Genomic DNA, 23611 nt, shown 5'->3' on the forward strand with positions numbered 1-23611 from the left:
GCGTCCAAAGTCCACTGTCCCGCGTGACTGTGCAGCGTCCCGCGGCTCACGTGTTACTTATAGACGAGGGCCGCACGCGAACGGCTCGTGCGTCGCTCCCCGGGTCCCGCGCTGCGTCCAATGAGCTCGCGCGCGGTGCCGGGAGGCTGTGGGCTCGTGCGGCGCGACGCTCCCATTGGCTGCGCGCGTCACTAACCCCGCTCCTGAGACTGCGAACATCCATCACTTCAACAGGGACCACTCCATTATTGCCAAGAGACTTCAGACAGTGTAGGATTTGTTTTTCCTGCCAGTTAAACCTGTCCCAAACTCGAGACAAAAATACCTCTTCCTAGACCTAAACACTTAATAACTTCTATTATTATTCTGAAGCATAATTAGATTGTGAGAAAAAAAATGTCCTACCTTTTTTTAATCTATCTAATTGAGATCAGTTAATGTGGCTTTGTGAATTCTCATGAAAAAAGCTCATCTTAACTTAATATTAAAGTACGTAAAACACGTTTGGAAAGTAGCATTAGCCGTGCGTGATCCAGTTTTACCGCACAACGCAGTGTTCCTCCGCAAAGTGTGTTAAAACCATGGATGTACCGAACTACCAAACCAACAGATCAAAGATGTTTCAAATGCGCTTATGCCACGGCCACAAAATAGTCCAATAGTTATTGGTAAAGCCTGTTCACTGTCCAATATTTTATTTATTTTTATTTTATGAAGCTATAATTAGTCCTTCAATTTTAGACTCAAAGTGAAGCATTTGTTTACCAATGGTGTAGTGATATAGAACGGTGATTTAGCTGTTGCAGAACTACTTGTGCGTTATGCAAAATTAACACTGCAGTTATCATTGTCATTCTCACTGACCGGGGCATAATGTGCAATAAGTGACCACAGCAGAGTGATCCAGCCTGACCAGTGGCTCTTGACTGAGGTTGATGTCCTGTGTCGTCTGATGGACTTAAAGCCGTTCAGCGTGTCCATGAGCTCGGTTTAAGTGAGTGTGTCCAGAGCTGTGAAGTGACCCCAGAACAGAAGGCCACGCTGACCACAGCTGTCTCCCCTCTGACCACCACCAGTCACACACATGCGAGGTGAGTGAAGTGTCCTGCCCAATGACACAAGGATCATTGGGACTGTGGGTTTAGGTCCAGGAGATAGTGTTCAGGTCTGTGAACAAACGTTTGAAAACTTTGTCAAATACTAAAAAATAGAATGGATAATGGAGTCCAACAGTGCTAACCGCACCGCAAACTGCTTTTCTTATGTGAAAAGCAATGTTTTAATTTCAATGCTTGCTGGGGGCTAATGTGTGGAAACTAATGGCCACACGTTATAATTTGATTTAAACTTAGTTTAAATGTCATTTGCACTTTAAAACAACATTGGAAAAAACATTTGAAATCTGTTTGTGAAATTGTATAAACCACAAAGTAATTAAAACATTTGATATTTATTACAACATATTTCAATTGTATTAAAACACATTTTAAATGTGTGTGTGTTTATTCTTTAAGTTATTCTTCTTTATTTCTTTTTTATTATTTTATATGTAAATGTACTTCTGGAACTACAGCAGGCTTCAAAGTGCATGGGACTGCTGAGTTCCATTTGCCACACCTTGATGAACGGAAAACTATTCACTTCATGATGAAACTCGCTTTACCTTGGGAAACCTGGAAATAAAACAAGTAAATTCTTGCATTTCTTTCTAGACACTTTTACACCTGTTGTGCAATTTAAATATTCATAGAATTGTTTCATCCAGTTAACATCACTCAAAAATCTTCTTTGTTGCTTGACCACGTTGTTTTTTCAACATGTTTAGTCCAGTGTGGTGTTATAACCAGAGGGTCAGTGGTTCTAACCTCTCTCACAACTGCTTCATCTTTGGGTGAGACACTTCATCTACATTCTATTTTTATAATTGACTTAAACGTCTGTCTGTTACTATTGTGTCTCGTACCTGAAACCAAATGTTTTAGTTATTATTTTGTTATTATTAGTCATTGCAGTGCAGGTATGTGATCTGTTATAGCCCGACCACCATGTTCTGAATAGTTCTTGTAAGTATTTTGGGACCACATATGTTCCGTTGTATTGGACATTGGAACAGTGGCGATTTCTTCACTCCACAGCAGATGACTGAGGGGCCCGGCTCCGATAAATTATGAGCCATCAGTGGTGTTTTCTGCGGCGCTGCCACAATCGAGCCTTTATGGAGAGCACCATGTGGACAGAGGTTTATAGCACAATTCAGATCAGTATCAGTGTGGGAACGCTGCAGCTTTAGAGTCCGAGTCCACAGAGAGACAAACAAGAGTGGATTAGAGCCTTTAACCACCATCTTCTCATGTGAGTCAGAAAGTTTAAGTGCAGCTCCATGATGTAGGAGATGAGCAGTCACTAAGAAACATTGAATAACTTGAGAAACTGGTTACAGTATTGTTTGTCCTGGGCAGGAATTTTGACAACCTGTCAAAAGCAATATATATATATAGTTATATATATATATATATATATAGTGATATATAGTTATAGACAGTTCATGTGGTCAGTAACAGGGTCTGTTGGCCTGTGCGTGTCACTGGGATGTGTGCTTGGAGATGGATTACTCTCTGTAAACGTGTGCTCCAGCTGCAGAGGCAGTGAAGTGGCCCTCTCCATCAGCCCTCCTTTCAGAGGCGTGTGTGGACCAGAGGCAGAGGGCACTCAGACAGTAGGATCATGCATCTCCTCAGCCCAGCGCTCGCTCCAGCCCCCGGAGCTCCGGCCCGGCCTTTGTCCCCCTCCCGGACGGCACTTTCTGCTCCAGGAGCCTTAGACAAGGCCTCCTTTAATTGCGGAGCTGTGTGGAATACAGCGGACACAAAGGGCCCAACAGAGTGTCCGGCCCCCAGACAAGGCTGGAAACAAGTGGTACAGGAATCCTGCAGAATGGACTGGTCCGGCTGATGTCACTGAATACATTTACCTACCTCAGAGCCCTTTCACAACATGCTTTGTTTTATTTGGACAAAAACCACAAGGCAACGGGGGAGGCAGCCATATCAATGGAGCGATGGAGCCGGAGGGGGCGCCATGATGGAAAATCGCCGTTGTCACGGTAACATGACCAATCAAAAAATATGGTTGAATTTAGTTGAGATGTAAAAAGGGTGTAAGATTAAACTTTGAGGGATGAAAGCCTCTATAGTCCATTCAGGCCTGTTTATACGGCCATCAAGAGAGAATCCAGATTAGGACCAGTCGCCCGCCGGCCTTACTGTAGCCCAGCTCCCGCCTGCTGCTGACGGGGGACAATACTGGGGAGCGCGTCTGGCTCCGGAAATACACCAAATACACACATTTATAGAACTTCAACTCATGTTATTTCATGCGTCATAAGAATAAAATCACAGCAGACAGGAGCTAAGGGGTGGTCTCAGGGTGACAGGCAGTTGACGTCCTGGAACAGTGCCAGATACACACACTGACAGACATTGAAACACAGTCACTTTGCTATTTCGATTCAGCAGGTCACCCATGTCTTTACAATCACACACAACAAGAGACATCACAAACTGTCGGGTTTAGGGCTCCATGATATTGTGACGGTTCTCATCCAGTTGATGTCAAGAATGTTTTTGGTCAGTCTAACTATCGTGTTTTCCTATAAGTCGCACCTTTTTCATAGTTTTGGCCGGAGTGTGATTTATACTTATATTTATACTTATACTCCGGAGCGACTTATATGTGATATTATTTGTTATTTTCACACTTGCAACCGCATTTCATACTCCAGTGCAACTTATATATGTTTTTTTCCCTTCTCTATTATGCATTTTTTGGCTGGTGCAACTTATAGTCCGGTGCCACTTATAGTCCGGAAAATACGGTAATATTAGTTTGACCAATATGAGGCAAAATTTTCTGAGACTGAATGCACAAGACTTCTATTTTAGGATTAGATCATCCCTGCTCACTGTGCTCAGGAATACCTTGACACAAAGACGGTGTCTGCATAAGTCGACTGATGCTTTTGAAGGTTCAGACTTAAGTTACAGATCCAAATGGTTAGTATTTCATCTGCTCTACAGAATATACAAATACATTGAGAAAAATGTGTAAACTTTCCAGAAGCCTCTCTTCCCAGACACTTTCCTCTGGTGTCGATGGTCGGTGAGAGCGAATGTGGGACAAATAGAAATGAGTCTATGATTGCAATCCAGCGTTTTACAGCATGTGTCTGCAGTAAGTTCATTAACAGGCTCTGTCCTCACCAATCAAACACATACATATAACTGATCTCCCCATATGTCAGCCAGGCAACACGCAAAGACAACTGCATCTCCTGTTTTATCCACCAAAAACATCCTACAAGATACTGCACCTCACGTTCTCCCAAGTGTAACTGTGCTTCAAGTGTGTTTTAAGTAAATAAAAAGGAACATATTGGAATAGGCCTTGTGACCAGCCTTCTGGAGGTAAATATAAGATACAATGGTATTTTAAACAGCAAAAGGCTAAACAATATGCCATCTGTCTCCGCACACTAGTCGCCTTCAAACATTTAGATCTTTAGCACTGAGGCAATAAAAGCTAAGCCTTACTGAACTGTGGCTCTGCTCTGAATAGGGGAAAACAGTCATTGCCCTATCCCTCATCAAACTCAAAGAAACCCACAGAAGAGGCCTCACGTTTAATTTTTAAAACCTCACTTGAAAGTGCCGCGGCGCCACATTCACTCGGGCAAAGTCTTTAAAGACCTAGTTAGCATGTAGATGATATGCATTCAAGTGCATTGTCACAGTATCGAAGTGTATTTACATGTTAATCTGCGCCGGGATACGATCGACTCCTGGTGCACCATGGGAATGCGTTTTCTTTGTGCCAGTCAGGTTCAAACACATTCCTGTAAAGCCATGGACATTACGGCCAATGATCCCTGACAGCAAAACAATGGCAAACCTACAACTTGTGGAAAAACAAGCTGTGCAGAAACGTGCAGGACGGGCCAGTGTTTTTACAAAGGCCTGGGACATATTTGGAGTTTAAACACTGAGGTAGATCCAATTAGCATTTTATAGATGACGAGACGTTTGGTCCACAGACTCTTCATCCAGCTTTTTCAACAGACATAGGAAATGTGTGCGTGCAAGAAGCATCCAGAAAAGATATGTAAGCTACGACAGCTGCTCCTCGCAATCTGGAGGAGCAACGACTCTATTCTGAGCGCTACCCAAGTGATTGTTCTCTTTCTCCAAGGGAACTTGTACTTGAAGTTCTTCCACTTGAAACAGGAGCTCTGTAAAAGTCTAGAGAGAAATATAATCATTGTTTTATAACTTGAATACTCAAGATATATATTTTGTCTGCATGTCCATCTTACAAACAGTAAACCAACAAAGATCAATATATAGAAAAATAATAAGTATTTTTTGTACTTAAGGGGCTCATCTTTACATATTTTATATATATATATATATATATATATATATATATATATATATATATATATATATATATATATATATATATATATATATATTCTTAACAGTGCATTCCTCCTTGTTTTTGTCTGCTAATTGAAGCTATATTAGATACTCTTTGTCATTTAAAAAAACAACAAAAAACAGATTTTTCTTTTCATAACCAAAGAGCTTTGGAGCCGGAGCCATGTGGCGCTGGTCCCAATCGGATTTATCCATATCCACAAGTGTGTTTGCGTTGGGATTTATGAATGTGAAGATGTCCCATTCTGCAGTTCAAGATGTCTCACAAGACCAGCGTTTTGGCCACTTGTGCAGTGAAAGGCGCCCGGGGGTTTGCCCTTTCAGCTCTGGAGGACCTCTAGCCGAGTCCCCTTCACTCGGGGAGATCAGCCGGCTCTTTCCTCGGACCCCTGTCTGGCAGGACGCCGCTGGGCTTGTCCCGGGCCTCCCTCCTTCACCTGCTAGCTTAGCGCTCATCACTTATGCACATAATCCCTGGTTAGCGCATGTGATCCGGCGGCCCCTGGCTCACATGCTTCCTGGGTGGCTCCTGCGTCGTCATGGAGACCCTCATCTTCTCATGACAGTCAGCTTCAGTGGCGGCGCTAAGTCCCTCTTCAGCCTCGTCCCCGCGTCTCTTTCTGCCCACTAAAGCCGTCTCTTTTTGTCACACACACATCGATGTCTTTTTTTCCTGACTGTGCTTGTTCCCAGGCTTCAGATAAGCAACACATCTCTAAATGTATTCATCAGACAAAGGCGCCATGCCACTGTTTATAAGGGCATCCACAAAAGTTGTTCTTAATTCGTCAGTTTCAGTTTAACTTTTTATACTGTGATGTGTTTTTTACTCAAAGGCAACAAGAAATATGTAACTATTCACTGTATGACTAAACAAGATGTAGGCACATTTATGCATATTTTCTAAAGTCATCCAGTTTCTTTTAAAATGAACGCTTTCAGGCTTTATTAGACAGGACAGTTGTAGTGCGAAATGGGGAGGGAGAGGGTAAAAACATTGGGCAAATAGTCACGTCCAGGAAGCGATGCCACAACCCCAACAACACATGATGATTGCTCTTAACAAGTGCGTCACCGGCGAGCACAAAAAATCATTCAGTTTCAAGACAATAGTTACAAACTCAATATGTATTTCTCAACTTGATTCTCTGCGCTCCCTCTACCACCTGCTAGAAAAGAAAAGGCCTCACAGCTTTTATTCCAGGAGGACTTGCCTTTGAGTCATAACCGACAATAAATGATCAGCATCTATGAAAAACATCATCCTCAGGTGTTCAGCGCTTTGTGTCACGTCCTGTTGACGCTGGACACGTTTGTGTTGGGACACACTTGACGTCCGGTCTTCTTTCACTGTTGGCAGAGTGTCTGGTTCTCATGCTTTAGAACAAACAACAAGCGGATGCCTCTCTTCTATGTCTAATTTAAAGCGCCTATAGCGGCCCGAAAAAAGGCCTGACCTGGTTTTATTGTCAGTCTAATCTGTAAGGTGAGATGGTGCGATACACTCTTTTCATTTGGGCCACTGTGGTCCTGTGAGTGGAGATCTGGTTTCGGCGGAGCGGCCCTCGGCTCGGAGCATTAGTTTGTTTAAAGTGAGGCAGGTCCTGGGGGACGCGCCGACCCGGGACGTTGTGTGGCCCCACAGTAACAAGTGTCCCAGTGATAGGGCTGGTCCTCCCCCTGTGTGAACGCCGTGTGAGAGGCGGTCCGTCCGTGCCCTGCCACCTCCGCACAAGGCTCTCCATTGACTTCTAACCTGTTGAGGGCCCGCGGCAGACAAAGGGCCCTGGGGCGGGGCCCGTCCCTCTGACAAGCCTGTGAACAAACGGTAACACGGCTGCAACTGTCCACCCCTTGAATCACTGAATTTATTGACCAACCACAGTGGCCATTCACACACACGGATCTATCATTTTAATGTCGGCGCTCAGAGGAAAAAGAAACGGCTACAAAAGCAATTCTTGTGTTGGACTTGAAAATGACTCATATGTGTAAATGTGAAGCAGCTTTCTTTATCTTCATGTATCTGCACAGATCATATCTGTATCTGCCATCACCACAAAGTCTGCACATATTCAGAGGAGAGAACCTGAAGTTTTGATTGCAATATCATGTTATAGATTGTATTGTAATTGCAATGCTATGTAAAAGTATAACTTTATCTTGCACTGCGGGCGTGGTACTGTAGCCGTAGTTAGCGAGCAGGGCCACACAAACGTGGTGTTAGAAGGTGCTAGAACATCTAAGTCCTGAAAGAGTTACCAGTGTTAGCACTGATTTTGTAGACTATTTGTTTATGGTATATTGTAACATAGACCTAAAAGGTCATTTCTAATGTAGTACTTCTGTAATTGAAGATGTTTAATGTGTGATGTTTGAAGTAACAGGACAAGTCTCCAGAACACGGGACGAGCTGCTCTTGGAGGTTCTGTTTCTTGCTCTCCACAATACAACGAGCATGTTCAGTGAGATGTTACATGGTTTGATTGTAAATGGATATTTAGATGTATTTTACTAACGTTTGCTAGCTTCCCAGGAACTGCAGATGGAAACTAGCTTTAGCTTATAAAAGTACCACTCCATTCATGAGATGAATGTGTTCCTGTTAAAAACATAATCTTATAAACTAAATACAGGAGTCGGGCTTGTTACGCAAGTAGCTTTAATAGAGACTATTAGATTATTTTTCTGCTCATCCTTTTTTCCATCTAACTTGCCACAGTGAGAAAGACGTGATGATGTGTTCTGCTCACGGGACGCTCACATGACAAAAAATATATACTCACGATTATTTGGCGAATGATCATTAATTCTACACTGTCAAAATGTACCTATAAAGAAAGAATAAAACTTTCTCTTGGAAATTTGATTGTATATTTTATTTTTGTTGCACGACCTAAAGCATTTAGAAAGTTTTTAAGTGAATACAATATGCATTTTTGAATCATTGAATATTGAACAGAACAATAATTAAAATCACAGCCTTTATTACAGCCTAAGACAACAGTGTACGCTCAGGCATGTTTAGAACCACAAACCTTGAGGTGATGATACACTAAAGCCACTGTCAGCCCCGTTATGCGACACTGAATTAGCAACGACACAGGTAAAAAAACAAAACTCTATAGCTGGACAATGCTAACGACAGTGGGTGCTCCCTGCCCCCGCTGGGATTTACGCCTCTGCCCATTCAGACCCGGGGCGGAGATAAAGGACAGCCGGCCAGGGAAAGGAGCGCGGTTTGGGGACAGAAGGAGGAGAGGTCCGGGGTCACCAGCCTTTTAGCAGTTGTTAGCGTCTTTGTGTCGTCCGTAAAATGAAGCCAACCGTAAGCTAGCATGATGTCGGCCCTGTGTCTCAACCATCAATCACCACAATGACCCGAGCACAGGCCTTTGGAGCAGACACTGCCGCGGTCCCACAATTGTCTGCTTAAAGAATACAGGCCCGGTGTAAAGTGTGCTTTATTGCAACTATCTGAGGAATTTGCAGCCGCGAGAGTCAGACATAAGTTATTCCGAAAGAAAATGTCCGACACGTTGTTGCCGGTACATGAATCCTGGATCTTTCCAAACTGAATTAACATTGTGTGTTTTAGTAAGTAAAAGACTTTTCTACTGAATAAACAAGTTAAGGTAGGTTTAAGCCCCCTCGCGTCCCGTCTGCGTGGACCCCATTTCCCGCGTCGGTGTCAGGAAATTTGTTTAACTATCAGCGCTGAAATGAATGAGATTTCATTGCAGTTTGCTCAGATTTCTACTGTCGACAACGCATGAAACAGCACAGACTATAAATACTTCCAGCGTCTTCTTCGCTGCCCTCCGCACGTCACATTTCCACGCAGAATTTACCTGCGGGAAGTATAATCCAAGCTTTAGGCCATAAAGCAAGGTTACAATATAAAATCTTGTAAAGTGGTTAGGACAGACCTGATAATCTGAAACAAGTTAAGTTGATTGTTGAGATAATTGACAACTAATGTAGTGATCAAATAATCTTTATCTGGACTATAAGTAGACTTCAAAAAATACCATGTGCTGACACAAGAGGTTTTATGACTGTATTTTTAGTGGTTTTAATGAATAAACAATTTTGGTCTGTAAATGCACCATTAAGATGGCATAAGGCATTGCTTTAGCTTCATCTCGGTTTAATTGAGAAAATTACTGGCTATTCACAACAAACTGAATCGAAAGAATAATTGCTTCATTAATTGAGAAGCAAAATAGTTGTTGGATTCAGCCCTAGTTCACTTTTAGAAACACAAACGTATTGGTGGTAACTAAGAGAATGCTAATACTTTTAATGCTAATAAGCTTATCTGGCATAGCCTAATCGTTTTCTCCCTGCCAAAAAAAAACAAACATTGACACAATGTAAGTCACTAAATACCTATTAGTGATGTAAAGTTTCCTTAATGACCCTTTATTACATTAATATTAGGCCTAAAAACAACATGGTGTTACAACATATTTTGCGGGATTAAGGTAATTAGCTTACCTGATGTATCTTAAGCATTTATGCGTAACCATCTTCAGATCTTTAGAAAAATAAATAAAAACGAATGAATTAATTGCTGTAATTTGACAGCTATACTTTACAGGGACATACATTTAAAAAAGTAAGAGAATCCTATGTAAAGTTGCAGATGCTTGTAGGCTATTACTCAGAGGTGGGTAAAACATTTACTCAAAATCTTCAAAAATTGTACTTCTTGGAGTAACTTTTTGACACTTTTACTCCTGTTTTAGTCTCTTACTTCAGGGGCTCCCAAACTTTTCAGGCCAGTCCCGCTAAACCTTTTAAAATTAGGATCATTTCAATTTATTTGTGTAGTTTATTGTATTGTCTGATCATTTCACTAAAACACAAACGTTTTTTCAGTAAAAACAAAAACAAAATAATAATACAGCATCGTATTTTAAAATGTTCATCTTGAAATCATCTCACAACCCCATCTCATGCATCGCGACCCCCGCTTTGGGAACCACTGTATACTTGTGTAAAAGTTTTGGAGTAAATCCACATTTCTGTTTCTTGTACCGTTCAGACATTATATAGTTTCTCTCAGTTTTGTGTTTATCCTTTGAAAATACCAGATTTCGTGCATTATTAAAAAGTTTGTCATTCAAATTACATAAACTTCCAATTTTAAATCAGATGTTAAGTCCAGACAGTTACTCTTGCTTGTGTTTCCTTACTTTCTTGGACCTCTACTTTGTGCTTTTATTTGAGTAACATTATTTTTTACTTAAATATAATAGACCTTCCTCCCTGCACCTTTTTAAACATTAAATAACCATCACTTGCGTTCGTTGGAGGATTTTTCCCTCTCCTGCTGTGAAAACTCTGCCATTTCCCCACACAAATCTACTTAGACAAAGACAAAAGGAGAAGAAGAAAAAAGTTGTGGGATTAAAAAACAAATCGAAACATTGCCCAATATGTTGAAAACGCATGGGGACGAGGGCAAGCTTGAGAAAACCTTCAGCAGCGCGGGGCTAGCTGTGAGGAAGAATAGCTGTGTGTTTTAGCGCCTTTCTGCCCATCTGCTGCTTCTACGCCACAAAGGCAATACAGCAGCGAGTACACGGAACCACATATTGCATTGTGAAGCGGCAACACTATCCTCAAACTACAAGGCAAACATCCACTCACACACACAGCTATTTACCCAAAAGATGATCCTACACACACGGACACAAATTCATGACACCTCCTCAAACGCATCATGAATATTCCGTGGAACATTCCTCTCTATGGGTACAAGCTCGGCCCCCCCCCCCTCGCCTTATTCAAAGTGTCCCCTAAATCCGCCCATTCACCAGCACAGGCCCTGATCTCCACATGAAATGATAGCGCCACCGCAGGCCTTAAAGCGCCCATATGCCAGGCAGAGACGGGGCTGGGAAAGCACATAATTGATCAGTGAAGTCCAGGCACTGCCCCCCACGACGCACGCAACAGTGGTTTGGTACGCCGGTTTATTAGCAACAGAATGGACCGCCCCGAGACGCAAACGGAGGGTTTATTATGTGGTAGTCTGGATCTTAACTTCTTTCGGATATTTGCTGCTTTGTGCAAACTTTGTGGAACTTTGAATATTGTGGAAGTAATGCATTCTTTCCATTTGGGTTAATTGTGTGGCGCCCTCTGCTGGCAACTGGGGGGAATTAAAAATGTGCAGTGACAAATTAGCAGCACGGTTATTTTTGAGTTATTTTAAGCCTTTGAGTCCATTGATGGTGCTTTGTGGAGTAAATGAAGACCTCCCACGCAAACATGTGCAAATAATACAAAATATAAAAGGACACAATTAATAAAAGCGTTTAGTCTTTTTGTAAGAACAAAACACACAGTACAATCTTCAAACATATTACAAAAACTACAAAAATATTAACAATTTGTCTCTGAAGGCAATTTTTACATTATTATCTACAACATTGTGTAAAACAGCAGATTACCAAAAATAAAATCAGTTGTTAAACATTTTTAACAGCAGCATTTTTTTAAACAAATTGATTGTTACTTTGAACATGATATGATGTAATGCCAATGACATATGGAATGATTTGAAGTGGGAATGAAACAAGAAGAAGCCTAAAGAGGAATGCAAAGTTTCAGCAAACCAAAGACATAAGGAACATTAAAATAAAACAATGTGGTATCTTAGAATTTCGGCGTCCATCAGGGGAAAAAGAAAACGTTTTGCAGATGAAATTTAGAACAAAACAATTTGAAATTCAAACGTGACACAGCTTTCTTTTAGACAGACAAAAAACATGTAAAACACTGAATTCATTTTCATGAAAATTAAAACAATTAATGCCAACAAAGTGATTCTTTAGTACACAACTATGTACGGCTTTGTATGGCTGGATTTTCACACATTTACAACCATTTCATGATGGAGACATTCTTATTACAACAGGGATTAGATGAAGCACAAAAAAAGCTTGTGACCACCATGTTTGTGTCAATCGAAGTGACAAAAAATGTCAAAGCCAAAGTGTCGTTACCAATCACAACAGAAGTAAAACACTAATAACAGAGGGGACACGTAATACTTTATAATAACAGGGTGAATGAGGCGATCGTTAGCTTGTGCATTCCAAAAGCATGTCACTGCAGTCTAAAACCACAGAAATATACAACATACTTTACATATAGATGGAGACATATGGATGGGTTGTACATTAAGAATAAATGCTTAGGGTTAAATCTTTAATGTATGAATTATTTGCTGAAACATTTCCACAGGAAGTTCAGTGGTGAGCGTCAAAGACTTTAAGGCCAGTGGGGCCTGTTTCCATTGTCACAAATGCACTGTTCATTTTGGCACGGCTCAGTTTTTGGTAATGGCCACTTTACAAACTACAGTTCATTTGAGTAATATGTACGATGATTTTGCTCACTTAAAGTTAAGGTAAAGTAAGGGAGAATTGGCCCTTCAGCCCATGCTTCAGTGCTGCGAGGGCCCCCTGTCAGGAGCAGCGCGAGGGCCCCCTGTCAGGAGCAGCGCGAGGGCCCCCTGTCAGGAGCAGCGCGAGGGCCCCCTGTCAGGAGCAGCGCGAGGGCCCCCTGTCAAGAGCAGTGCGAGGGCCCCCTGTCAAGAGCACGGGACCAGCTCCAGCTCCACATCTTGATCTTCTGGTTGATGGTTTGTAGTTCCACGATGGAGGATCAGCCGATAACCCGGACCAATGGAGAACATGTAACGCCTCAAAGAAGACATATTGTGCTTTTCTCAGCTAAATATTTATCATCGATTATACCCGAGGATGACTATTTTATATTCTGGACATTTTCAGTTGCAATAGTGAACTAAAATAACTTAATAAAAGATACGCGTCAACATAAACTAGTGTTGTCACCATACTAACATTTTAATTTAACTGATACTAAGGAATTTGATACAGATTTCGATACCACATTGATAATAATAGATACATATCTTTTTTAGACAATACATCATGTCCAATAAGAGTACTTTCCTTGAGACTTTATCGCTTCCATGTGATCTAAACTGTTCAGGAAAGGTACAATTTAGTCCTAGATAATAGATTTGGTATTAAGTATCTGATATTCAATACTTTTGACAGTGCCGTCTTGATTGCAGGATAATAAAAATTATTATAAAAACAAAAATCACTCTAAATGCGACTTTGAATGGGTAAATGAAAAGGGAAAACTATAGGTTTTAAAAATAGATTGGGCATAATATGTCTACTTTTGGGCAGAATGCTCCTACATACAGTACCTACAACTACAGTGGCTCTTAGGGATCATCTCAAAATGGGTTGAAGCTGAAAAGACTTGACATTTTTCGTCTTGGGGGGGGTTGAACCTACATTTCGTCTTTTTGAAGCTTCAATACATCGTTGTGGCAGTAATTGTTTTGAAAAACTAAAAAACTATCAGCAACGAGCATTAGGCCAACATGAGGCGGCGGGTGCGTGCGGGGGAGCACGGCGCGCCGTGGCCCGTGCAGAGAGCGGGGCGGGCGTCGCCGTCGCCAACGGGGAGCGCGCGGCCGAAACTGCTAGGCTATTTCACCGCGCCGCGGCTCTGTAGCCACGGCGTCGCCAACGCGGCTGGTGCAGAAAAGTTGAAAAAGCTTTTTTGCGGCAAGACGCAGCGCAGCAAATGATCAAGAGATTTGGCTCTGGTATCGTGCTACGCACTGACCGGAAGAAGGACCGACACAAACCCCGCATGAGGTTTCGGTCAATCACAGAAGACGTGAGATTCTCACTGAGACAAAAGCATGTGTTCTGCTTCTGTCATTCTGACATGTCTAAGGTCTAAACTCAGGCAATTGACAATTACAGGTTTTGACAAGAAACATTAGTTTCTCACTCTCTCATCCTCTTGAGACGATCTCAATGTGGTCATCTCACAGTTTCGGTTGAATGGGATGTGTCGTAGGGCCCCTAGGGCCCCTGGACCATGTGGATTGATTAAACAAACATGAGTGACAGGTGACATTATTTGGAGAGTTCATAACTTCTACTGATAAACATACCAAAGGATGTTCAGGGATGTTCACTAGAGGTGAGCAGGTCTATCAAGCTACTATCGCTTTTTCAACGCGTCAAATTTGATGTGAAGCCAGAAATATTTTTTGTGTGTCTTTTTTGGGGGGGAGGGGGTTAAACATTTCATCTTTTAAGCTTCAACCTATTTTGAGAAGCTCCCTTAGACTACAGTGGCTCTTCTACAGTGGCTCTTAAGACTGCAGTGGCTCTTAAGACTGCAGTGGCTCTTAAGACTGCAGTGGCTCTTCTCTTGGACTACAGTGGCTCTTCTCTTGGACTACAGTGGCTCTTCTCTTGGACTACAGTGGCTCTTGGACTACAGTGGCTCTTGGACTACAGTGGCTCTTGGACTACAGTGGCTCTTCTCTTGGACTACAGTGGCTCTTCTCTTGGACTACAGTGGCTCTTCTCTTGGACTACAGTGGCTCTTGGACTACAGTGGCTCTTGGACCACAGTGGCTCTTGGACTACAGTGGCTCTTGGACTACAGTGGCTCTTGGACCACAGTGGCTCTTGGACCGCAGTGGCTCTTGGACTACAGTGGCTCTTAAGACTACAGTGGCTCTTAGGACTACAGTGGCTCTTCTCTTGGACTACAGTGGCTCTTGGACTACAGTGGCTCTTCTCTTGGACTACAGTGGCTCTTGGACTACAGTGGCTCTTGGACTACAGTGGCTCTTGGACCGCAGTGGCTCTTAAGACTACAGTGGCTCTTGGACTACAGTGGCTCTTGGACTACAGTGGCTCTTGGACTACAGTGGCTCTTGGACTACAGTGGCTCTTGGACTACAGTGGCTCTTGGACTACAGTGGCTCTTGGACTACAGTGGCTCAGTGGTGTTTTGTGAACATTCCGGACCTGGTCATGTTGTAGCAGCTCGTGGTTAAGACTGGCGGTGTTTTCACAGTACGGCTCCAGTGCATTCCTCATTAAAAAAAAAAAAAAGATAGCAGCTAACACTAAATACTCCACCGATATGATTAGAGCACATGAAATGATTATCGTTTTAGAAGGCTTTCCAACCATGGTAAGAACTCAGAGCTTAGTACCATTGAATTCACCAGGCTCCACAGTGTGCTGGGTCTCTGGCTCGTTCACATGTACACATACTCGTACAGTACTTATACGGCTCACGTTCATAGTGAGGCAGAGCTGTGCGTCTGAGCGTTGGCGTACAGAACTGTCCCGGGACGAGGGGGCCAGTCGGGGTCGTCCTGCAGCTCCAGGGCCAGCTGTCTGTACCTCTGGCTGGGGGGACGTCTCTTCTGACAGAAGAGCCACGACAGGAAGGGCGAGCCCCAGCGGTCGTTAGCCTCCTGGAAAACAACAAGGAGCTGACTTAAACTGGCTTTTCCCCTCATCACACATAACCAGTGTCAAATCTAAGAATATGGATCGTGGCAAGAATACATTTATATATTTTTGAAATCTGCTCTCCAGCCAAGTGGATTATTGACTCAAAAAAGTGATTTGAAACACTACATTCTGGTAGATCGTATGTGTCGACAACAGCCATTGTAAAAGAGAATGTTATTACAGTATTACGGCAAAAAAAAAAAAGTATAAAGTTTCAAAAACATGTTCCACATTTTTTTTGTTATATTTAATTTAAAAAAAGTTATACCATTATTTATTTAAAGTGAGACACTGCAGGTGAATTTGATTTAGATATTTCAATTTGAAACTTGTTACTTACAGTCCTTTACTTACACCAAGGTAAGAAAAAATACGTTATACATTTTATGTCAGGTAAAAAAAAAAAAAGGGGTTTTATGTGTAAAAACGGTCAAAATTGCACAGGGACACATCTGGGAATATCAATCTTTTAAAAAAATGCTTATCGCTTATTTTTTTTGACATAATAAACACAAAAAATGTGTGAACATTTTGGGTGATTTTTATTTAGTATTAGAATAAACTTCATTTAACTGACAAATGGCATCACAATTCAAATTTGGTCTCCTGGTTTGGAGTTTTAACTTTAATAAATCACACTTTGAATCAGATAAACAAATCCTTCAGTACGATCTGTCAAAATCTTGTCATGTCTTGAAAAGTATGGTGTGTGTAGGCGTTTGCTTTGTTTCATAAAATCCTTTAATTACTTTACAAAAATCGGACCTAAAAACATGTTTATTTGTAGAAAAGCAGAGTGGGAGAGAAGAGTCCCCACCTGAAGCGCGTCAGCAGAGGGCGGCAGAGGCTCTGGATTATCGCTCTGATTGTCTCTGAAAACGAGCCTCTGCAAGATGACGTCTAGGATCAACGTCTGCGGGAGATTTGATCAAACTTCAGAATCAGCTGATCACACAACACAGATCAGGTTTGAGGCAAATACAGTCATCATTGGGAAAAGAGTGCACGAGTTTAATAAGTTGCAGAGGAGCAGAAGGACCAGAACACAGCTGCATGCGAGGTAAGATCTTAATACTGAGAAGCCAGTAAAAGAAAGAGCGGGGAGTGAAACGTACCTCGAGTGTGAAGGAAACGACGTTGTTTGATATGATGATGACCACCACAGTGACTCTCCACTCATGAGGCACGCACACAATCTGGAACCACAAGTGACCTTTAGACAATGGGAGATAATGCTTTCAAATACAGGCAGTTTTTGTGCGTTTGCAAGAAGACAAGCAGCAGGAAATCAGTGGCCTTTATTGTTGTTTGCTCACTTCAGGTAAACGGGAACTGTAACATCTAATGAACATAGTGTTTGAATAAGCTCCACCTCTCGGGCTGGACAATATATTACAAAAGGATCAACCTCGCAATAATTGATATTGCATCGGACAAAGCATATCGCAATAACGCCAAGATCCTCCATCTGCCTCAAATGTACTGTTTCTGTCAATAATTATGTTGATTTTATTCATGCTTTGATTTATTCTGTATAAATTAGCCTTGGTTTAGTAAGTAGTGTCCAGCACTGGTCACTAAACTGTTCATATAGGCCACAATGCAACGCGTGAGTCAGAAAAACACGAGCAGACAGCGACAGGCGTTTAACTGGACACAACGTGACTGAACGAAAGAAGAAGAGCTGTTAAAACAAAGCACTGTTGAGCTGTCGTTATGATTAACACTCTTAAATAAACCGAGCTTGAGCTATAAACAGATCAACATCACAACCAAAAAGTTGAATAATAAAGTCTGTTTGATGTTTAATAATTTATTGATAATTATTCATCCATAACTATGTGCCTGTCAGACTGACTTGACCTTCTTAAAGGATCTCTTGTCCCGTAGGCTTTATTAGACAAGACAGCTGAGTGTGAAATGGGGATGAGAGAGGGGAGGACATGCAGTAAACTGTTGAATTCAAACTCTTGACACTGCGGCCCGCTGCGCATGGAGCTTGGCATGTGTGCTGCCGCCTAAACCACTCCACCATGGGAAGCACCATTATTATTATATTATTTTTCTTCTCCCAGACGCCAGAGTCACGTGACCCGCGCTGAGGAGAAAGTAGTGAGCCGAGCGCCCGAACAGCTCTGTGATTGAGCACTTTATCGTGTAATTTACTCTGTTTTAAACTGTTTATGTCGGCATTTTGGGTTCTCTATGAGCGGCTTGCTTTGGGTTATCAAATTCTACAAAAAGTTATTTATGTCCTCAGTATGTGAAGAATCAGGAGGAATCCATTCAACATACACCTGGCATCTTTAATACATTTAGAAATAATCTCTTTTTAGGCTTACCTCAAGGAATTTATCAATAGCTGTGACAGGAAACAGCATGATGAGGAGGAGGAAGGTGTACAGACCAATGCAGGACAACATAAAAGGCCCTACGGACAAACAACAGTCATTAATCAACTGTTATCAGCAATAAACGTATCTTAAAGGACCCATAATGCATTATTTGTGTTGTTATTTGCCTCTAAACTTTCTCTTTTAGCACCTTTACTTTGGCATCTCATGTTTTAGAAATTAAAAAATGCATCTATTGAAAGCACACGTGACTTTACTGTAGATCTGTGAGGCGTTCCCCCATCAGGATTTGGTGTTGGCACTGGCCACTCAACTACTGGCAGCAGAGAGAATTAAAATTGGGGAGATGAACAAACCTAGCTTCCCCCCATCATCTGATGATTTATGGATCTCGGAGCGTTAACTATGACGTCACAAACCTGGGACATCGCAAACCAAATGTTTTCTGAGACTTATTAAACAGGATTCATCACACAAGCGGGACTAATGCTAACACAAGTCAAGTTAATCAATGAAGAATAATCGTTAGTCTAATTGATTAGCAAAATGATGAATGTTTTTTGAAGGGAACGATGGTTGAATTCTAAACTTAAGCCTTGTGTGTAGCATAGAGATTTCCTTACAGTTTTTGTAGCTGGGCTGCCTGAACGGTTTTCCCTTGGAGAAGACGATGGCCACTGCCAGATACTGGAAGGAGGAGACGTAGAAGAGCGTGGTGTTCTCGTAGTTCCTGATGTTCTTGACGTCCACGTAAGAGCTGTTCAGACTGAAGGGCTGAGAGGAGCGGCTCACGTTACAGGCACTGGACACACAGCAACAGGGTACACTCCATCATCTTCATCACTACAACACTGACAATCAGGCTGCAACAATTCATCCACCAATCAGGAGTAGTCGAGTGCAAAAATGTGATGATTCTTTTTTACAGTCGTAATTGTTTGGACAACAGACTCTAAAACACAGACAAGAAGACCTTTTATAACAAGGACAGAAGGATTATTCGATGAAAATGTCAAAAGATTAGACAATTACTGAGTTTCATAAATATTATCTAACTAGATGCTTTCAGTCACCATATTTCACCCTTTTTTTAGTTAAAAATGTTTTTTTTTAAATGTATTTACTATTATTTCATGTCCTTTGTCAGTGTCTGATTGATGATTTGTCTATTATTAAAATGTCTCTAGTCAAATAATCGCAAAAATAATCACTGACTAGTCAAATATTAAAATAATTGTGACAGCCCTAAATGACAATATCAAAGCTCTGATGTTTTATTGCAGTGATAAAAGATCTAAAATCAGCTTCAGTTATAAATTGTTTTAATGTAGTTAGTTTTTGTCGTGTAAACTATTTATCAGACATTCTTAAAGGCGCAATGGACGATTTCTTGGCGATTTGAGAACGCAGGCGGAAGTGCCCATGCGCACTCCCCCGTGCGGACTGATACAACACACACGTGCGTTTGTTTATTAGCGCAACGGAGCGCATCGCACCTCTCGTCTCCCATAGATTTCTGTCCACTTCTGCGTCAGCTCGAACTGTCTTTCTCCGTCTTCATTTTGCCCCGTACACTGAGGGAACTATATTATGATAGATCCATGCGCTTAGGCACGCGGAAACGTGGGGACGAGCCGCACGCGGCTGCAGGTGAGCGGTAGGTGCGTTTTATGATTGATACGTGGCAGGACTAATCGGCAGTGCACGCCACGAGGAAATAAGACTTAGATTTGTGCCAAAAAAATCGTCCATTCAACCTTTAAAGTTGCACAACACATTTGAGATGACATTTTTTTTACCATATAAGATTTATAGAACCAATAGTAAATTTGTATCCAGTATCCAATATAGAAATCCACAGATACCTTATCATTTGTTTGGGATCAGCTCTCATGGCCTTTAACCTTTTCAACTGACAACAATCCTGTCTCTGGAGTTGAATAATGGCACCACTTTCTGCAGCTATTTTGTTTATTTCTGCAGCCGAAAAGCATTGAACATTGTGCCAGTTTTTGTTTCATGTGAACAGGCCGAAGTAATGACAGAGATATAAACCATAAACCCGGTGCAAATGTGCAATCTGACTATTTAACAGTATAAGCATTCAATCATTTTCTCAGTTCACACTCCTCACTGCGTCTGCTTTGACCTTCATTGTTAGTGAGATTTTTCTACTGTTATAATCCTCATTTCATCTGATTTCTGATTTTCTGAGTAAATACTGACTTGGATTGGGGCGTCCACTTCTCGTACCAGCTCTGCTCCTGGACCAGCAGGAAGGCCAGCAGCTGGAAGAGCAGACAGGTGAGGATCTGAGTGAGCACGGAGAACAGCAGGGGCCCCGAAATCAGGCTGGAGGGGGGCCGCCGCGGCACCAGCTGCTCCCACGCTGGGTTCAGACTCACTGGACACACGAAACATGACAAAAACTAGGAACTGGGATTTGCTTTTACAGATAAACAGCATTGGACTTGTTTCGTAAATGCGTAAATGCTGCTTGTTTGCCATGTTGTGGGGCAAGTTGGAGTGTTCTTTGTCCCCCCCTGCTAGCTACACATGTGCACAGCCAGAGAAATGACGGATAGACTACTTTCAGTTTCCATTTTAACAGCTCCATGGACAAAAATGAAGCCCAAAAACAGACACAGACAGAGTTCTGCCACACTGTTACTGCAGGGAAGATATAACAAGACTGAAATTTAGCTTTTGAGAGTTTATCTTTGTCCTAAAATGAAGCCTTAAATAACAAAATATCTTTCAAACTCATCAGATTAAACATTAGTGACCCTCGCCTGGTCCCAGTGTGCTTTCAAAGGGTTTAGATTGCATAGATTCTGCTTTAAATCTGCTAAATCTGGACACTTTCCACCTTCTAATGGCATCAAAAAGTGTCTCTGGAGATGTTTATGAGAAATATAATTTATTATACAACCCTGATATTAATAATAATTAATAATTAACACGCTTGCAATGAACTCCCAAAAGTCCATGGTTTAGCTTTAGCTTGTGATTTTAATAAACAGTACATTTTTCCTCTTTAATCTCCTCTCTCGCTTACCAGAATCATAACGAATTTGCTAATACACAAAATTAATACAGATTTAGAATGTTTTTTTTAACATGATGATTTTTGGTGACTGTTAAATCATTAATAATTCGCTACTCACTTGTAAAGGCAATGATGAGGATGATGGCAATGTCAATGAAAAGAAATTGGAAGTCACCCAAGTTACTAGGAATCTGCAGCAGAAAAGGGCAAAGAATCACATATACATCAAATACAAACACCGCTGGAGTTATCAGATAATGGAATCACTTTATTATCTGATGTGAGTAATGTGATTTATTACTTCTGGTTGGTCACACCTTTGCAGGTTTTGAGAACGAGATAGAAAAGGGCATTTGAGGAGCGAGAGGCCGGTGTGTTCTGGAAGAGCACACGCCGAATCTAACAGCGTTTTGATTTTGTTTACGCAAAGGTTATTTGAAAAAGATTAAAAAAATAAATAAATGTATTGACTGCATATGGTAAAAGTACTAGTATTGACATATTGAGTTAAGTATCCAGAATTAGTTCAAAATCCTTCTGCCATCTTCTGATTTAAAGCTGCAGAAGTGCATTAGATCTGTCCAATAGCACTTCACAGCACTAACTTGGAATGTTATTTAAAACATTTTTTCAAGTTGCAAGTTATAGTCAGATCAAATAAATTATACACAATTGCTTTCATGATAATGAAAAATGTACTTATTCAATCAAACCGATGATCCCAATTGAAATAAATAATAATACAATAAGCAGGTCTGTGCATCCCATTAATACAAAATATGTTTTAATATTTAAAGTGTAACTAAACCCCCGTGGCAGTGGGCGGGGCTGACAGGGGGTCAGTCGTGACGTAGTGACCAGCAGAGGCAGGACCAACCGCAAAATTCAATTGTAGCGGCCACAGTTGAATCCAAAGAGGACAATGCAGGCACAGCTTTGGACCAGATCAGATTTTTAACAAAATAAGGGCAGGGATGTGTATATAGAGATCTACAGATAAATACAACATATTGATGAACATATTACCGAGTAGAGCAGGGTGACACTGAGGTACTGGATGATGCTGTACAAAGCCATGAACTTGAAGACGCAGAAGGACGTGATGAGAGCCGCCCGGCCCTCTCTGTGGAGCCAACACAAACCCTGAGTCCAGTTCTCTCTACAAACCACACTTGAATCTGAAGTATTGCCCTGGCACAAGGCAGACGGCAGTACCTGATGAGGCTGGGGACACAGGAGATGTTGGAGGTGGAGGAGGTGAATGGAGAAGCCACAGACGCCTCCAGCTCAGACAGAGAGATCCCACTGTGGGCCCTCTTCAACGCCTGCAAACAAATGCAGAACACGTTTTGGTGAAAAGTCGTTGCCAATAGATGGAGGCGACACTGGGGGGCGTAGACCAGAAAGTCCACCAGGTTTTTTTTGGGAACAAATCAAAAGTGATTTCCAGTACTAATTTTTAGCATTTTTCACTCTGTTGCATGATGTGGTTTTATAGCAGTTTCTCAGCTCCGCCTGTACCAAGAAGTCTTGTTTTAGTGGACACCAAAGCAGTGGAACGTTTTTCAGGTCATTAGACGGGTACTTCTGTGTAATAGTCTGCCAGTAGCCCGTTAACCCCAAACGCGGCTCTTATTGAGCGTAAATCCTCCGTTATTGGCCTACTGAAACTGAATATGGAACCCTCTTTAAGAACTCCTTTATACCATAAGGGTGTGTATTCTCTGTCTTTACTTGTGGTGTGAGTGTGTGTGTGTGTGTGAGTGTGTGAGTGTGAGTGTGAGTGTGAGTGTGAGTGTGAGTGTGAGTGTGAGTGTGAGTGTGAGTGCGAGTGCGAGTGCGAGTGCGAGTGCGAGTGCGAGTGCGAGTGCGAGTGCGAGTGCGAGTGCGAGTGCGAGTGCGAGTGCGAGTGCGAGTGCGTGTGAGTGTGAGTGTGAGTGTGAGTGTGTGTGTGTGTGTGTGTGTGTGCCAGGCAGGGTCACTGATCTTTGGCTGTCATGTGTATGAGTGAGAGCTTCTACTGCAGTGAAAAAGGGGACGGAACATTTTCAAAAGCTGTCCAAAATGTCTGTGGGAAACGGTGACTTTTAAATGTGCACTGTGTACCCTTTCTGTTATTGCATTGCCTTAAATGTTCCACGGTATGGCATTAAATGTATCTATCTGGCATTTATTCAAACATAGTTATTTATTGGTAAAATAAAAAGTGCATGCTTAAGGTGAGCAGGCTTCTCCACAGATCTGATCTAACCTTTCCTGACAGTGTCTTCTGCTTAAGTTAAAACCAGGTAAAAGCAATAACCTCTCCATGAGCACAAGCAG

General features: G+C 41.9%; 1 protein-coding gene across 1 annotated transcript in view; it reads right to left on the reverse strand.

The window, feature by feature from the left end:
• Positions 1-15321: 15321 nt before the first annotated feature.
• LOC140356650 (polyamine-transporting ATPase 13A3-like) overlaps positions 15322-23611 on the reverse strand; it is a 40735-nt gene continuing 32445 nt past the window's right edge. The window contains exons 24-32 of the mRNA XM_072441789.1: positions 22505-22614; positions 22316-22412; positions 21408-21480; positions 20467-20644; positions 18864-19042; positions 18229-18317; positions 17002-17082; positions 16704-16799; positions 15322-15846 (exon numbers count right to left, since the gene is read on the reverse strand). Coding sequence (XP_072297890.1) covers positions 15667-15846; positions 16704-16799; positions 17002-17082; positions 18229-18317; positions 18864-19042; positions 20467-20644; positions 21408-21480; positions 22316-22412; positions 22505-22614 — 1083 coding nt within the window. The 3' untranslated portion in view covers positions 15322-15666. The remainder of the gene's footprint in view (positions 15847-16703; positions 16800-17001; positions 17083-18228; positions 18318-18863; positions 19043-20466; positions 20645-21407; positions 21481-22315; positions 22413-22504; positions 22615-23611) is intronic.

This window comes from Eucyclogobius newberryi, unplaced genomic scaffold (assembly GCF_026437365.1).
Source record: "Eucyclogobius newberryi isolate DKJ021-1_F unplaced genomic scaffold, fEucNew1.0.hap1 SCAF_12, whole genome shotgun sequence".
Classification (NCBI taxonomy): domain Eukaryota; kingdom Metazoa; phylum Chordata; class Actinopteri; order Gobiiformes; family Gobiidae; genus Eucyclogobius; species Eucyclogobius newberryi.